This window comes from Artemia franciscana, chromosome 1, assembly GCF_032884065.1.
Source record: "Artemia franciscana chromosome 1, ASM3288406v1, whole genome shotgun sequence".
In the NCBI taxonomy this organism is placed as follows: Eukaryota; Metazoa; Arthropoda; class Branchiopoda; order Anostraca; family Artemiidae; genus Artemia; species Artemia franciscana.
Genome location: NC_088863.1, coordinates 60,528,686 through 60,547,303, shown reverse-complemented (window position 1 = coordinate 60,547,303; position 18,618 = coordinate 60,528,686). Strand labels below are relative to the sequence as shown.

At 35.5% G+C, this 18,618-nt stretch overlaps 1 protein-coding gene across 7 annotated transcripts in view; it reads right to left on the bottom strand.

Annotated features, from left to right (window-relative positions):
* LOC136032166 (GTP cyclohydrolase 1-like) overlaps positions 1–18,618 on the bottom strand; it is a 75,114-nt gene that overhangs the window by 17,470 nt on the left and 39,026 nt on the right. The window contains exons 1-2 of one of the 7 annotated variants that reach the window (XM_065712400.1): positions 17,429–17,552; positions 10,886–10,983 (exon numbers count right to left, since the gene is read on the bottom strand). The exons of 3 other annotated variants lie outside the window; for them this stretch is intronic. In XM_065712400.1, coding sequence (XP_065568472.1) covers positions 10,886–10,955 — 70 coding nt within the window. In that variant the 5' untranslated portion in view covers positions 10,956–10,983; positions 17,429–17,552. Of the gene's footprint in view, positions 1–10,882; positions 10,984–17,428; positions 17,553–18,618 lie in introns of those variants that run through there. 3 more of the 7 variants (XM_065712382.1, XM_065712407.1, XM_065712390.1) reach the window with 3 other exon arrangements.

The window sequence follows — 18,618 nt, the reverse complement described above, 5'->3', positions numbered from 1 at the left end:
ACATGATTTAAGCTTTTAAGAGTTATACGTTTAGAAGCTTTAGAGATGGACAAGTTTTTAAATAAAACTTTACTTCATTGGTTAGACTATCCCTGCTGATCTGTATTTTCGTGTGTGTGGGTGTGCTTTGTTTATATTTTTCATCCTTTTTTCTTTGTGCCTTATTCTTTTAAATGTTTTAATTTTAAACTTTATTTCTTTTTTTAATTTTATCCATTTATGGCTTGTTTTCCAAAGCCAAAGTTTTCCCCATTCAAATACTGAACAGATTTTGTTCACATGCAAGTCGTTGATTTTAACTCTAAAATTATCAAGATTTTTAGCACTGGATTATTTGGAATGAAAAACAGGTACCATTCAATGACACAGAATAGCACAATGTACTTATTGATACCGGGAAGCTTAATACATATCTTGATGCTATTGCAAACATACACTTAGGAATAAAAAGCCAGACTAAGCAGGTGAAGTCAAATTTGGCAGCAATTAGCTTAGGTTTGAAGAAACCTCAATATGTAGGACTGTAATGCCTGAGACAGGTCATAGCTATAACTATCAATAGGAAAACAAGATTTAAGAATGACATGTGTTTTCCTTCATTTTAACATTACTTTAACACCAAAAAAGGAAAAACGGAAAAGGCAAAATTTGGCTTGAAAGGCCTACAGCCAATTACTTTCAAATGGTCTCCACTGAAACTATATCTTGTTCTTTAGCCATATTAATTTAAAAAAAAGACTTTCCGAAAAAGAAGTTTTTCAAAGAAAAGTAAAGGCCATATTAAACTTAAGACCAGCAGATACAAATCGATCTTAAAATTCAAACTAGAAACGACAAAAAATTGTTCTATTAAAGAACAATTTCTTAAAAGAATAATTTTCTTAAAGAATTAAAGAATGATTATTCTATTCAAGAATAAATGAGGCCGAAAACGAACAAAAATTAAATAAAAGCTCATACCAAAAAAACATACAACAAATACAAACCAAGTAGTTAAATTTGAATAAAAATAAAGTGGTTGCGAGCTTCAAGCCATGGCTAATTGCAGAAAAAGCCAAGACAGATAATCCAAGTGAGTGAGAGGTAGATCTGTCATAAGCCCTTTTTAGGACTGTATAACAATTATGTAATTTCATTTTTTGATAGACAAGTCTTTCAGTCTCTATCTATCATCCGTACATACGTCATTCCTAGGGCAGAACTAAGGTAGACAGTCATGAAACTATGGGATGAAAGATTGGATTTATTCTGGGTTGTCGCGTGTCGGACAATGTTCATTCGACTCGTGTCCAGCCTTTCATGATGTTTTCCACTTGTGACGTTGATAAAAATTTAATTTTGAAATAAGGCATTTTCCAAAAGTTTGAAACTTTTTACAATCAAACACAAACAAAAATTAATATAAAAAAACTTTCCGACAAGGAAATTTTTCAAAGAAAAGTAAATGCCATATTAAACTTAAGATCAGAAGACACCTATTAAATTTCAAACTAGAAACGCAAGAAATTACTATTTAAGAATCAATGAAACCTAAAACAAATAAAAATTGGTATACTATGGTATGAGCTCTAACAAAATTCTAAGAATCAATAGATTCATTTAAAAGGAAAATCAACAACTTAATGCCGGTCAGGATTTAAAATAAGAGCTCTGAGTCACGATGTCCTTCTAAATATCAAAATTCAATAAGATCTGATCATCCACTCGTAAGTTAAAAATACCTCATTTTTTCTAGTTTTTCCTCTCCCTTTAGCTCCCCAGATGGTCGAATCTGGGAAAACGACTTTATCAAGTCTATTTGTACAGCTCCCTGACACGCTTACCGATTTTCCTCGTCCTAGCACGCCCAGAAGCACCAAACTCTCCAAAGCACTTAACCCATCCCCCCAATTTCCCCAAAGAGAGCGAATCCAGTACGGTTACGTCAATCCCGTGTCTACGACATTTGCGTATTCTATCCACCAAGCTTCATCCCGATTCCTCCACTCTAACCTTTTCCAAGGCTTCCGATTTCCCCCTCCAACTCCCCCCAATGTCAACAGACCTGGTAGGGATTTGAAATAAGAGCTCTGAGACATGAATTCCTTCTAAATATCAAATTTCATTAAGATCCGGTCACCCGCTCTTAAGTTAAAAATGCCTCAATTTTTCTAATTCTTCAGAATTAACACCCCCCATTTCCTCCAAAAAGAACGGATTCGTTACAATTATGTCTATCGTGTATCTAGAGATTGTACTTATTCTTCCCGTCAACTTTCATCCAGACCTCTCCACTCTAACCGCTTTCCAAGATTTCTGTTTCCCTCCCCCACCCCCTATGTCCCCAGATCCAATTGGAGTCGAAAATGGAGCATCTGAGACATAAGATCCTTCTATAAATCAATTTTCATTAAGATCCGATCACCTATTCGTAAGAAAAAAATGCCCCAATTTTCACGTTTTCAAATAATTCTTGTTTCCCCCTCCAAACCTCCCCTCAATATCACAGGATCTGATCAGAATTTAAAATAAGACCTTTAAAGCACAAAATCGTTCCAAATATTAAATTTCATTAAGATCTGATCACCCGTTCGTAAGTTACAAATACCTCATTTTTCCAAATTACCCCTTCCCCCAACTCTACAAAAGAGAGCGGATCCGGTCCAGTTATGTCAGTCACGTATCTTAGACTTGTTTTTAATCTTCCCATCCAGTTTCATCCTGATCTATCCGCTTTAAGTATTTTCTAAGATTTCCAGTCCTCCCCCTCCCCAACTGCCCCCCAATGACACTGGATCCAATTGGAAGCTACGAAGTCCTTCTAGATATGAAGTTGATATGAAGATTCTAGATATGAAGCGGATCCGTTCCAATTATGCCAATCACGTATCTAAGACTTCTGCTTATTTCCCCTCTACTTAAGTTTCATCCTGATCCGTCCACTCTAAGCGTTCCCCATGATTTTATGTCCCCCAAACTCCCCCTCAATGTCACCAGATCCGGTCGGGATTTAAAATAAGAGTTTTGAGACACGATATCCTTCTAAACGTCAAATTTCATTGAGATTCGATCACCCGTTCGTAAGTTAAAAATGCCTCATTTTTTCTAATTTCTCAGAGCTAACCCCCCCCCCCCAACTACCCCAAAGAGAGTGGATCCGTTCCAGTTATGTCTATCATGTATCTAGGACTTTTGCTTATTTTTTCCACCAAGTTTCATCCCGTCCAATATTTTAGGTTTCCTCCTCCTAAGCCCCCCCCCCAATGTCACCAGATCCGGTCAGGATTTAAAATAAGAGACACAATATCCTTCCAAACATCAAATTTTATTAGGATCTGATCAACCATTTGTAAATTAAAAATACTTCATTTTTTCTATTTTTCCGACTTAACCGGACCCCCGCTCCGCCCTAGATGGTCAAATCGGGAAAACAACTATTTCTAATTTAATCTGGTCCGGTCTCTGATATGCCTGCCAAATTTCATCGTTCTAGTTTACCTGGAAGTGCCTAAAGTAGCAAAACCGGGACCGACAGAATTTGCGATTGCTATATGTCACTTGGTTAATACCAAGTGCCATAAAAAACATACAGCAAGCACTAATATAAATGAATGAATTACAAGAAATTACTGTTCAGGAATCAATGAAACCCAAAACGAACAGAAATTAAATATAAACAATCATAGCAAAGAAACATACAATGGGTACTAATATAAATGAATAAATAAATCTTAAAACGAGTGAAATTTAAATTGAATATGCAAATCAAGCTTGAAGCAAGCAAAAATCCCTACAAACAAGAGTTCGGGTTTTGCCTCCTTCTCTCACTGCAACTAAGGAAGTTAAGGATGGAGCCAGCATCCAAACTCTTGTTTTTAGTGAAACTATGTTTGTCTGGAACAGTCTTGGAAAGAACTAATGAAATTAAACTGAATATTTGATATATAATGATATTATTTACTGAAAGCTAATCACTTCAAAATTAAATTCTACTCTAATTCTTATGTTTATTTTCAATGCAGTGAGAGAAAAATTATATGACAATTATTTTATTTTTTACTCATTGCAACATTGAAAATAAAAATAAAATTGGAGTAGAATTAAATTTTGAAGTGATGAGCTTCCAGTAATTAATATCATTATAGAACAAATATTCAGTTTAGTTTCATTAGTTCTTTCCAAGACTGTTCCAGACAATTATAGTTTCACTACAAACAAGAGTTTGGATGCTGCCCCTTTTCTCAACCGTAAAAGTCTGAAGTCTACTCCGTCATTGGCACTTCACTGACAACGAATTATATGGCAAATATTTTCTTTTCCACTTATTACAACATTGAATATGAAAATAAAATTACTGCGAAGTAAAATCTTGAACCGATCATCTTCCAACAATTGATATCATTCTATATCAAATATTCGGTTTGATTTTTTATTTGTTCTTTCCAAGGCTGTTCAAGACACATATAGTTTTCAGGTAAGAACCAATGGCTCTTTAGTTCGGCATTGTGGGCTGACATGAGAGGTGTAAAATAAGTGGGAGATGGTAACGTCGAAAATGAACGGGGGGAAATTAAATCCGGGTTTTTCTTGTCACTAAATTGGACTATCTGTCTTGGCTTTTTATACAATCAGCCATGACTTGATGCCCACAACTATTCCATTTTAAAGGATGCAAAACCCAAACTCTTGTTTGTGGTGATTTTTCTTCGTTTTAAGCTTTATTTGGAGAGTCAATTTAAACTTCACTCGTTTTAAGATTTATTTATTCATTTATATTAGTACCCATTGTATGTTTATTTGCTATAATTGTTTATTTGGTTGCTGTTCGTTTTGGGTTTCATTTATTCCTGACCAGTAATTTCTTGCAGTTTATTCATTTATATTAGTGCTTGTTTTATGTTTTTTCTTATGATTATTTATTTAATTTTTATTGGTTTTGGTTTGGGTCGTTTCTAGTTTAATTTCAAAAGGAGTTTGTATCTGCTGATCTTAATTTTAATAAGGCTTTTACTTTTCTTTGAAAAAATTTCTTTTTCGGAGTTTTTTATTTATTTATTTCCGTATGTTTTTCATTGCAAAAAGTTTCAAGTTTTTGGAAATTTCTTTATTTCAAAATATTTTTTTACATTAAACATTAAACATTCATCAAAGTATCGAAACTAATATCAAAGTAACAAAGTATCAAAGTAAAGAAAACACTCAAGTAAACAGGGTATCAAAGTAAACCAAATATCAAAGTAAAAACAAGCAAGTTCCGCAACTCAGAGGTATTTCCCTGGGGGTAGAGGGATGTTTCAAACCCGGAAGCATAATTATTTGGCCTTTGAAGTATTTTGGAACAAGATGGTTATCTCAAAATTTTGAACGGAAGCCCTTTAGGAAAGTGATAGGGGGGGGGGGAGGCTAATTGTCTATTGATCACTTTTGAATCTTCAAAAAGAACTAAAAGTTTCAATTTCCGATGAAACTATCCCCCTCCAAAGTTATTACGTCCACTCCTTCCACAAAAAACTTACATTCTAATAATGGGCAACTTACATAAGTTACAATCCTTTCGTAGTGAGCTATGGAGGATTTCTCAACCGGTAAGTTACAGAAATTTGAGTTTAGGGCTATTTTGAACAAAATGGCTATTTAAAAAAATTATAAGATGCATTTAGGGGAAATCGAATGAACTTCCTCCAAAGTCTATACGACCGCGCCTTCCATAGCAAAATTTATATGTTAACAGTGGGCTGCTAGTATTACTTATACCAATTTCCCCTGGGCTAGGGGGGTTTAGACCAGGAATCATACCTATTTGACATCTGGACGATCTTGAACAAAATGGCTAACTAAATATTTTGATCGAAAGCATTAAAAAAGACGTGTTGGGGGGTGGGGGGGCACGTACCTATCGTCTGATTACTCTTGACTTTTAAAAATGTAGCTAAAACTTTCAATTTAAATCGAATGAGGCTTTCACGAAATCTATATAATTATCCCTTCGACAAAAACCTTATATATGAACAATGGACAGGTTGCATAGCTTACAGCCTTTGCCCTGGGGACAGTGGCAGGTTTCGTCAACCCTGAGGAATAATTATCTTAATTACTTCCCCTCTTGAAAATTTTGGATATAACAGCCACTTCAACATTTTGATTGGATGCATTTAAAGAAAGAAGGGAATGGGAGGGGGGACCTGATGTCCTTCAATCACGTTTGACTCAAGGGCCCTGGAAATTATTATTTCCACTTGAATCAGCCCCTTTCGAAGCTTAAAACTCCACCCCTTGCACATGAAGTGCCCCTGGAGAACAAAAATAGAGCCTTATGGCCTTGGGGTTGGTGGGAGGAGACTAGCTGCCATCGGATCACTTTTGACTCTTAAAAAGAGAACTAGAACTTTAAAAATACAACTGTTTGAGTCCCCTCCAAAGTTTATATGACCAACTTTTCCGTAGAAACTTTATATGCCCTCCCGGGCATAAGTTACAACCTTTCCCTCGGGTTTCGGGGTGATGTGGACCTCGAAGTTGTCATATGACCGTTGGAATATTTCAAAATAAATGCTATCTCAATATTTTGATCATATGCAATTGCGGGGGGGGGAGTAGGGTATATTGCAATCGGATCACTTTTAAATCTTAAAAAAGGATTTAAAACTTTCAATATCTATTCATTTAGATTTGAGCCCCCCCAGAGGTTTATATGACCACTTTTTCTACAAAAACATTATATTCTCCCTGGTTAAAAGTTAAAACGCGTCTCCCGGGCTCCAAAGAAGGTTATCTTGATGCCGTATTTTTTATTACCTGATCATTGGACTATTTCAAGAAAACTAACAATTTCAAATTTTGTTTATCGGATTTATGTGCAGAAAAGAGGGTATGTGTGTTGCGGGGAGGGGAGTAGATACCGTCGATTCCGTCTGACTCATAAAAAAAACTAACTAAAACTTTTGATTTCCAACCAAATGAGCCACCTCTGAAGTTAATACCACCGTTACATTAAGACCTTGTATACCCTCGGGACATAACTTAAAACAGTTGCCCGCAGGCTCTGGGGGTTTGTGTCGACTCTGAAGTTATTATTATCAGACTTTTGAACTTCTTTTTTTTTTACAGAATGGCTATCTCAAATCGGATGGGTTTGGGGAAAAAAGGACTTGGAGGGGAAGAAGAGGTATTTACCCTTCGGTCTCTTTTGACTCTTTAAAAGTGAAATAGAAATTCAATTTTTCAATCACACGAGCCCTCACTAATGTTTATACGAGCATCTCTTCTATAAGAACCATTAATGCCCCCAGAACATAACTTACAAAACCTGACGGGTTGTTTCGACCCACAAGTTTTTATTATCTGATGTTTACACTATTCTTAACAAAGTGACTATCTCAAAATTTTATCAGATGGGCTTAGGGAAAAGAGACGTGGGGAAGTGGAGGGTGGCTACTTACCTTCTGATTTTTTTTGAACCTAATAAAATGAACTAAAATTTTCAATTTCCAATCAAATGCGCCCTGTCTAAAGTTTATACGATTATTCCTTTTACAAGAACCATATAAGGACCTGACACTGGGGCGTTGTGTCGAAACCATAGCTTTGTTATATACTATTCAAACTATTTTTATCAAAATGACTATCTCAAAGTTTTTATTGGATGTATTTGGGGAAAAACGGGCGCGGGGGCTAGTTACCCTCTGATGTCTTTTGACTCTTAAAATGTGAACTAGAACTTTTAATTTCCAACCAAACGAACCCTATCTGAAGTTTATATGATTGTCCCTTCTATAAGAACCACATATCTATAAGGACCTGGCCCTGGGGCGTTGTGTTGACACCAGAGTTTTGTTATATCTAAAAGTTTTTATCGCATGTATTAAGGGACAAAGGGGCGCGGGGGACTAGTTACCATCTGATCTCTTTTGACTCTTAAAAAGTGAACTAGAACTTTTAATTTCCAATCAAACGAGCCCCCTCTGAAGTTTATACGAGCATCCCTTCTGTAAGAAACACATATGCCCCTAGGGCGCAACTTAAAACGCCTGTCCCCTGGACACGGGAGATTTCTGTCGACCCCAGAGTTTCCATTATTTGATTTTTAACTATTTTCAACAAAATGGCTATCTAAAAAGTTTACCGGATGGGTTTGGGGAGAAAAGGGCTTGGGGGGATTAACTTTCCTGTGATCTCTTTTGACTCTTAAAAAGTGAACTAAAACTTTCAATTTCCAACCAGATGAGCCTTCTCTGAAGTTTATATGAGAATCACTTCTATAAGAACCATATATGTCCCCAGGGCATAACTCACAACGCCTGCCAATTGGAAATGGTAAATTTCCAATCAATTAAGCCCTCTCTAAGGCTTATACGATCATACTTTCCTATTTACCATATAAGACCGCAGGGCATATCTTACAATACCTGCCCCGGGTCATGGGTGTTATGTTGACCCCAGAGTTGTTGCTACATGATTTTTGGACTTTTTTTTAACAAAAAGTTATCTCAAAATTTTATCAGATATATTTGGGGAAAAGGGGGCGTGGGGGAGGATAAGTGCCCTCTGATTACTTTTGACTCATAAAAAAGGGCACTAGAACTACCGGTTTCCAATCAAATGAATCGCATCTGACGTTTATACGACGAAACTTTCCATATGAAGTGCTTCTAAGAAAAATTAAATAAATAATAGGACATTGCACCAATACGGCCTTTACAATAGGCAAAGTTATAGCTTGCCTCTGATTTATCCTTTAGATGGAAGCTCAGTTATTTTAAGCTTCTATCTATTTTAATTAAAGAACAATAATCATGCCTTAAGTTTTGTACTTGAAAGTTGAAAATTATGCTGATGTTTGACCAAGACCAAAGAAGACTGAGTACGACTCGTGAAGACACGTTGTGACGCTGTTTTGTTCATGTGGATTTTTCTGTCCCGGATAGAATACAAATAGAACTTTTCCATCGAACTCGCTAGAATGCTTAAAGAAGACCTGGTGGAGAGTTGTTAAAGAGAAGATGCCTTCAAAAGGGGCATGTGTATGTCCACTTGCACCATCCCTGTTCCCAAGCCAGATAGTAGTCCTACCCATGCTGAATCATAGAGGAGAAAAAGCCTCATTTCTTGAATCGGTAAGGTCTGTGAGTCCATTTACAACAAACCTTTAGATATACCTGGGGTCAAGTAACATTTTTAGCGGCCAATAGTTTGGATTCAGCCCGAAACATCTGACACTAGACTGCAATTTTTTCGACAACTGCTTGGTTTTGCGAATGTGACTACTTATGACTGCGACTACTGCTACTACTACTATTTTTATTGGGACTGCTACTACTTCTACTATTACTGCTACTACAACACCTAGTGAAGTATATCGAACGAGTTTAAGTGCATCCACGTTGTCCTAATACCATAGAGGCATATTTCAGGAACAGGATAGGGTATTAAGCAGAAATTTTCAGGAAGAGTTGAAGGGGATATAAGACTAAAGCAAAAGATACTATAAGAATATAGAATTCCAAAAGGGCATGGAATAGCTAAGGCTATCACGCTGGAACTTTAAAGGCGTGCTGTTGACGATGTTGAACTGAATCAAGACACAATATTCATCCAAGGTTGTCAAAAGGGCATAACTGCAATATCTAAGGAAAAGCTAAGCGTCAAGCTCAATTTTCAAGGTATGTCAAGGGGAATAGTGAACCAAATAAAATAAAACTATGTGGACTATTAAAAGACACAATGTACATTCACGTTTGTCAATATATTTCCTTAAATTTGGATTTGGGAGAATATTCACTGAATGCTCTATATACAAATTCAATTAAAAATGACCTTACAAAATATTACAAAAAAAAAACAAACAATACATATCAACACAGAACCTGTCACAAATAGACCTATAAGATCAACAGCGGAAAAAGCTAGGCTGTCATTAAAAACGTGTTTTTAAATCATTTTCTTTCATTTCAATGAATTGCCACGTTTCATAACAATTTATTTATCAGTCCTGGTTGAACTTCGCTGAGGTAAAAATGCTGGGACTGTTTTGAAAAACTGTTCATTTTAGTTTTATTGATTTTATCCTCTTGTAAGTTGTTTTTTCTTATTTGTATTACTGAGGACGGCCCTTAGACATACGGCCGAAATATTCATTCTAATTTCTTTCCCACTGTCTTAAAAAATTCCTTATTGTTCTGCTTGTTTTTGGTGTTTTTGATGGAAAGACAGTGTGGTCTTCGTCGTTTTTTATGAGTAAAGAGCTAATTAAACCTACTATGAGTAGAAATAAAGCCAAATAGTGACTGAAGTGTAAATTGAACGTACTAATTGCAATATGAATATTTATATTTCATTAGTTCTTTTCTATTATCTTGGTACGTTCTAGGACCCTTTTTAAGAGACCAAAAATCTCGTACCGCAGGTAAATGGCGTTTCCTGCTAGTTTGTGGCACCAAACTACGATATTGCCCCAAAGAGGACTAAGTTGCTTCCATTGAAAATATTGAGAAAGCCAATCAGCTTAATAGGATCAATTAGAATTAATTCAAATTAAACTTCCCAGTTTCAGAGGAAGCAATGCTGCATAATGGCGCATTCGTTCCTGAAAAGTCACATAGCCCATTCAAGATAAATGGTTTATGGAAATCTGTCTTAATCCTTGATTTAAGTAAGTTGATTCACTTCATTTTTCATAAAATTATATGTAGTAATGTACCATTGCGCACTGGCTTTGAAGAAGCGGGGCAGCTGGTCATTGTGTAGGCAATGGATGGCGGGGGTATATGGCTAAAAGGTGCGTATTTAAATTCCCAAATTGTCTAACCCTCCCTGACCCTTCAGGTAAATATGTAAAGGAATGGGGGGAAGGGGTAGGATTATAAATTCACTCATCAAACTAGAAACTAAGAAAGGAAACACTTACTACCGTTTAGCTTATTATCTCCAAAATAAGCAACTTCATTCTTTTCTAAGTCCAGCACACCAGTATAAGCCATTTTCAGTCTTAGAAATTGGAAAATGCGTCTACAAGAAATATACATCCTAAGCATAAAAAGAAAAAGGAAAGTTTGCATCTACCACTAATCAGACTTATCAAAATAATCGACAGAAGTTCATGTAATGTAAAACTGGGCTGTTAGTCCTTTTAAATGCACTCTTACGCACTCAGGAGACCCTCTTGAAGGGTGGGATGTTTTATGGGCCGACCCCACCCTGATTTTTACTGTGGTAAATAATTGCTTTTAATTACTTTCTTTAATCTTTCATCAAACTCATACGGCTTTCTAAACGAAAGGAATGAAAAGCGGGCGAACACATAGTCCATCAAACTGGACAAAATTTCAGCCATTGACACTTATAAAAATTTTAACCTCTTTTTAATTTGACAACACATGACATTAATTTAGCGACTGGACCAAACTAGGGAAACAAATAATAAAGATGAAAATTCCGTATATTCGTTTGAGACAAATGAATTTGGGTACATTGGAGTTTCAAGGGTTCAAAATCCCTGAAGGGTGGTTTCTTCACGCTGAAAGAATATAGAAATTATTTGATTTTCTGTTTTCGAACAGATTCACTTTTCGTACTTTAAAATCGTTCATACTCTATAAATAAGAGATTTATTCAAAAGTTCCTTTTCAACGCTTTCGCAGATCAATGTCAAAGCAGTGTAATGTGGCTACACTCGTGCGCCGAATGCGCTCACGCCCTTCAAATGATCGTTTATCCTACAATTTCTATATGCTTAATACTTTTTTTTGAAGCGGGGAGGAAAAGTAAAAATACTCCTGGTCGAAAACTATGGTATTCTCATAAAACAAATTTTTGCTACGCGACTTATTCTAGGACACTAGATGGGAGGTGATTAAAACTGCAATTTTCAAGTTGACTGCTTGCTAGGATGTCAGTCCAGTCCATAAATGCTGAATGCATCTATGTAATTCCTATTTCTGAATGTATTTGTGAAAATAGGCTACAAAAGACTGCCAGTTCAACCGTATATTTCCATGCCAAAAAAGGCGCTTTAATCACCAGGTCAGTCACAGAGGAAGACAGTGAAATATGCAGCCTTGTATTCCAAGATGCGGTTCTGCCGACCATTTCTCATCCCGTGATAACTCGTGTTTCCACCCCATGTTCTGTATTACATATAAGGCTTCTGGTCACATTTGTTACACTGTTATGTGCCCATCCAATATAGTGAAAAGAAGAATTTTTAATGCGCACAACGCAAGATTTACCTCATGGAACATAAACGGTAATTTGTTGAATATTACCAATTAAAACTGCAATTTTCAAGTTGACTGCTTGCTAGGATGTCAGTCCAGTGTGTAATTCCTGAATGCATCTTTGTGATTCCTATTCCAGAATGTATTTGTAAAAATAGGCTACAAAAGACTGCCAGGTCAACCGTACATTTCCATGCCAAAAAAGACACTTTAATCACCAGGTCGGTCACAGAGGAAGACAGTGAAATATGCGGCCTAGTATTCGAGTTGCAGTTCTGCCGACCATTTCTCATCCCGTGATAACTCGTGTTGCCACCCTACGTTATGTATTACCTGTAAGGCTTCTGGTCACATTTATTGCACCGTGCCCATCCAGAAAGAAGAATTTGTAATACACCCACTGTGAAATTTACTTCATGGAACATAACGGTAATTCGTTGAATAAAACATCAATATTGGGAAGTATGCTGCAGCATAATATTATAATGTGTATTTAGGAAGATATACTCACAAATCCCAGTCTTAGTTTATCAGATATAAGTAGGGACTTTCAAACTTTTCCCATTATCGCAAAGAGTGTGCTTCGCTTCCCGAAGTTTTCCGTCTCAGCTAGTATTCAGTCAAGTTGGTTTAGTTCTAGCAATACTTTTCTAACATTAAGGGCAGAATATTGTGGAATGATAAACGTGTATTTACAAACTGATTGTAAAAAGTATTAGCAGTGTCACTACGTGCTTGTATTGTCTGTGGTATTTTCCTGATGAGCAGAGTCTGCAGCCAAAAGCCATTATATTAATGATCTTCCACGAGGTTTGCAAGAGAATATTAGCCATGGAATTCTATTTGCAGATGATACAGCTATAGCAGTGTCATTGGAATTAAATGGAATTAAATGGGAAGGAAAAACGCTCTTGAACTTAGATTATGCTGATGATTTAAGTATTTTAGATGAAAGTGTGAGCAAAATGTATAAATTTTTAAAGGTTTTGCGAGTTCAGGATGCTAGAATAGTCTTGAAAATTAATGTTAAGAAGACTTAGTCACTAAGGCTAGGAATAAGTGAAGATGAAAAGGTGACGTTTGGTAATGAAAAGATTGATCTGGTTGGGAGCTTCACTTACAATGACAGAAATTTCAATTTCTGTCATTGTCATTTTTGACATTGTCAATTGACATTTCAATGACAGAAATGTCATTGGTGATGTCACTCATATCCCCAAAAAAGGCTAATCTAGAATTCAGTTTTCGGTCCTTAGGCCTATAGCAATCCACTACATTCTGTAAACTTTTTGAGCTGATTTTAATTGATGAATTAAAGGAGGAATAGCATTCTGCAATACCAGTTTGGTTTTCAGATTACAAGAGTTTGCTGATGCACTTATTCCTGTAGCTCATGTATTAGTGAAAGCTGAATTGGCCGAAGAAAGTCTCATTCTAGCAGTACCCGATTTTAAGCATGCATTTGACTCATTAGTGCACAAAGCCATCTTCCTTCAAACACCAAAAAGAGGCGATAGTCTCTCTATTATTCGCGTATTAAGAAAATTATATCCGTAGTGCGCATTAAAATTACAAATCCACTTCGATTACCGCTTTTCCCATTCATCTCAACTAACACGAGCATGTCCAGTAGCCCATCGAATTATCTGGCTATTTTTATTTCTGTTTATAAAGTTACGCGTCAAGGTACTATAACTTCGTCTACCTCTTTTTAACGACGGCGTCATAGACAATCATCAAATCGCGTATTCTCATGCACTAAGGTGGCACAAAACCAAAAAGTCTGTTATGCTGTTGGTTTCCTTAATCTAATCAATCAATCTATTTATTTAAAGAAAACATAGAAAAATTACATAGCTTTATCCCCACACAAAGGCTATGACGCAGGACAACACAGTGTATCGAGGAAATCTTCAGTATACATGAGAGTGAATATTCTATATTGGGGTTGGAATCTATCTCTGAAAAATATGGGGTTCTTCTATTCAATTTCATCAATCCGCAAATATAAAATAGCCAACCCAGCAATAGCTCTGTCAAAAATTATTTTGAAATACCACCACAAACTCAATTTCATCCATGGCATTCCCTTTTTATACAACGATGTTTAAAGTTGTATGTATGTAACAGTTTTTCCGTGTTTAACAGGTGATCTTTATTAATTGTTTTGATAAATGTTACTATTTTTTTTACCCTGTTTTTTATCTTTTTTCACTATTTTATGCTCCGTCTCTGTGCATTTTTGATATCCTTTGATGGGTTGGAAATAAATAAATAACTGGGACATCAGCCCTATTTAATAGTGTATACATTGTGTCAGACAATAACAGTCCCCCTCCTAAAAACAAGAAAAAATATTCCGTGGTGGAGTAGTTCTGAAATATGCTTGGCACGGCTCCACCTCCCCTGGACATGCCTTTGTTGTTCATCAATAGGTATTACATTTCTAAATAAAAAGATCGTGTTTTAAAATATTCTACAAAGATAACACGTTGCAATTCATAGAATTCTTTGAATTTAATTTAGACTGATCTAAGCCTTGTAATATTCAAAAGAAAACAAGAATATATTCAAACTAAAATATTCAAAACTATCATCAGGTATTTCAATATTTGAGCACGAAAGGCTGGGTAGAATTAGGAGTTTTTTTTTTTTTTTGTTAGAGGATTAAATGGTAATTAGAAATGTTATCCCCCTGGAATATCTTAAAATCCACCCTGTGATTCACTCAAATCCTTTTTCTATTTTTTGGTTTGACAGGTTCGTTTAACTATTGGCAAGCTCAACACCTTGAATTTATGGTGGGTCCATCACCATTGAGTCTAAATTACCAAAAAAACTACGATTCTCAAAACATAACGAAGTAGAGTTTATTGTCTTGGCTAGCAAAGATTTAAAAAAGCACCAAAAAGGCAGGCTTCATTAAAACTGCACAAACTAAAATAATAAAGAGAATATTAAAGGATCGTAAGTGCTTGCGGGACAATTTTGTTGTTTCTGGCGATAACACAGGATTTTGACTATTGCTACTATTTTTTTTTTCTTTTTCAACCATTAGCTGCATTGATTATTGAAATACTCGGGCATCAAATAATACGAAGTCAAGTCCCAAGCCCGCTTTGAAAAAACAAATATGTCATCAGAATAGATATAAAATCCCTCATGTACGACTGCTGATGAAAAATTTTGTTTTCGCCAAAATTTCTGAAACTTAAAAGCTCCGTTCTTCAAAGACTATTATCTTATATTAAACAACCCATTTTAAATTACAAAACTTGTTGGTTTTATTTCTCTAAATTTTACTAGTTATTGCTTGTATGATCGTTAAATCGTCAACCGTAATATCCAAATAACAATCTGAGTATAGTTATCAATTAAAAAAAAAAGAAAAAAAAAAGAACCAACAACAATCGGATCGTCGTTGTAAATAGAAATTGGATCAGCCAAACTCCAATAATGGGGCTTAGAACTACAAAACAATTACAAGCATGTTCAACAGCCAACCAAATTTGTTTTCATTGTTACAAGAGGGAGGTATAAAAAGAAAGCTAGAAAACCACTAAATGTTAAAGACGAATAAACTATTATTACGGACCCAACACCGCAATTAAAGTTAACATTAAATACAAATTATGGCAGAAGCATATATTTTGGGCTGTTGAGAAGCAAACATGTCAAGAAAACAATTCTTATTTCACAATTTGTAGAATAATTGTAGTGAACATACTTTTACTATGATTACACTATACTTTACCAAACCCCTCATGTGCAAACATATAGCTCAAATTATACTTTTCCCATTTGTTTTTCCGTAGATAACTTCGCAGGCCACACTGCCTTTTCATGACGAAAGTAAAACAGTTCAAAATAGGGATGATACCTTTTTATTGACAGTAAATAGATATAAAATTATTTAACTGGATATTTCGAACACATATACAGTGTTCATCATCAGCAGTAAAACTCTTTCTTTTAAATACTAGGCAAACATCAGAGTTTTACTGCTGATTATGAACACTGTATATTTGTTTGAAATATCCAGTTAAAAAAATTTATATCTATTCACTGTCAATAAAAAGGTATCATCCCTATTTTGAACTGTTTTACTTTTGCTTTTCCGTTTCTTGATGTCGGCTAGAGTTGATTCAAATTACGAGTAAACGGGTTGAAACAAGAAAGACGCATGGCGAAATGCATGGGAAGCATATAATTTGAGCTATATGTTTTCACATTGGGGGAGGCTTGGGGTGAAGAATAGTAAATCTCAATAAAATGTTGTGACTATAATTTTTCCGCATATTACGTAACAAGAATTGTTTTCTGAACATGTTTCCTTCTCAACAACCCTAAAATTAGGCTTATACCCGAATTATCACAACACAATAAGAATAATTTATTTTGAATTTACAATAGAAAATAGGTGAACATAAGTTATTAAACATTTATTTGCTGAGACAATTTCTTCCAGTTCAACATAATATAAAACGCAAATTTGTTGCACTTGGATTTCGATTGTCAGCAAAGAATTCGAATTTTTTAGGCTGCAATCTTCATTTTGATAAGTGTGACCAAAAATTAAACCAAAATATTTTTAAACAGTTTAGTTTATATTTTCATCAATGAACGCAGAAACTATTTTTAGGCTATGCCCTGAAGTGCCTTTAATTATCTTACTTTTTATCCCCAGATGTGTTTAAAGGAATTATCACGAATTATCAACTTAAAACAAAGGGATTTCAACTTCTAAATTGTTCACTGCTATGACAGGTAAAAACAGAGCGAAATCTAACCTAGCCTTTATTTACAAAAAATGAGCAATATCACATTAAAAACTTGACGGTAGAAAAAAAAAATGCTATAAAATTGAGTCAAGACATCCAGTTATTTTGTCATCTTCCAGGTTTGAACAAAACTTTAAGGCTTCCTCCGCTGGTGCACTTTTAGCCACCCCCCTTTACTATCTTCGCTCAACAGTTTGCGCCTTTGATCCTCCAACGACATCCGGTTCTCAATTTACTTGTTTTTAATCGACATTTTTTACAGTTTTTTGCCAAAATTTAGTCCATGTTTGAAAAAAAGTTTATATGAAAAATCTGACATTTCTAACTTCATAATTTAGTTATTTATTCGGTATGAAGTCGGCAGCATAAAAACACACACACAAAAATCCCTGATTCACTGCCATTCGATACTGACTCACGAAAGTGCTTGTTGTTACATAAGCAATTTGTACTTACACCTAAGATATTTGGGATTCCTGTGTTTCACCCTCGGAGATACCAGAAAGAACTGAGGAGCTAGATAGAAAATGTTTCCATATATGAGAGGGATGATGCGAGACATCTCTTAAGGATGATTTTTAATTATGTCAAAGGCGAGTTGTCGTAACAATTTTAAAAGAAAGGTGAACGCCCTCCGAAAGAAACATTAACATTGAGATAATTGTGGTAGGTTTTTTTCTCATTATTGCTGAAGACAGAGGGAATATTTAATTAACCAGAGAAAAGAGAATTAGTAGATGCCACATATTTGAAAGAAAAGCCTTTGTTTTTGTTGTATTATTTAGTACAAATACACCACGATACAGGTAATTTGAAAGATATACAAAAGAATGGCAATAACATCGCACCTCCTATTTGTCGTAGGATTTCCAATAAGCAGGATTACTGGTTCTCGTTGTTTTTACTCAGCAAGATCAATGATAATGATCAAAAACAATCTGAACCGTATAGTATGCACAAACTTGACATAGTTCAAATCCATCATCCTGAAAATTTGTCAAAATGCTGAAGGAGAGGCAAACTAGGCAAAACCAATCGAATTTGGGCCCTTCAGAGAAAAAATGAACAGTCAAATTTAAAACAAACAGAAATCGCTAGTTTTCACACAGTAATCCAGACTCTACAGCCTCGACTTAAACCATTTCCAAACTAACCTTGTATTTTGCACCGTTAAACTTAGGCCATTTCTCAGCTCATTGTTTTTCTGAGTAAAGACTTCTTCATTCTTCACCATCGAGTTAGGACTTGAATCCTTTTTGGACGCAATGAGTTCACTTCTACAAGTTATCCTGTTTTTGAGCCGAGTCAAGACTAATAATTCAGCTCACTTTAAACGAAGTCAGGGCTTACTTCGCATCGCTTCACCAAACTACTGCAGGCTTTTCTTAGCACCCGTCCGGCTCGCTTACTTAGAAAAAGAAAAATGCTTTGAACCTTTCTGAGTGAAAGGAATATCTATATTGTTGATTGCGATGCCAGGAGGTTATTGGGTAACAAAAGAGACAAGAACACAGAGAGAAGGCTGGCTTTCAACCTTATAAAGGCACCTGAACTTCCAAAACGTTCATCAAGAACTTTCAATTCTAGATGAAAAGAGCTTCCTTTCAAGTTTCTACGATCATGTATTCCATAAGAAGTGAAGAGAA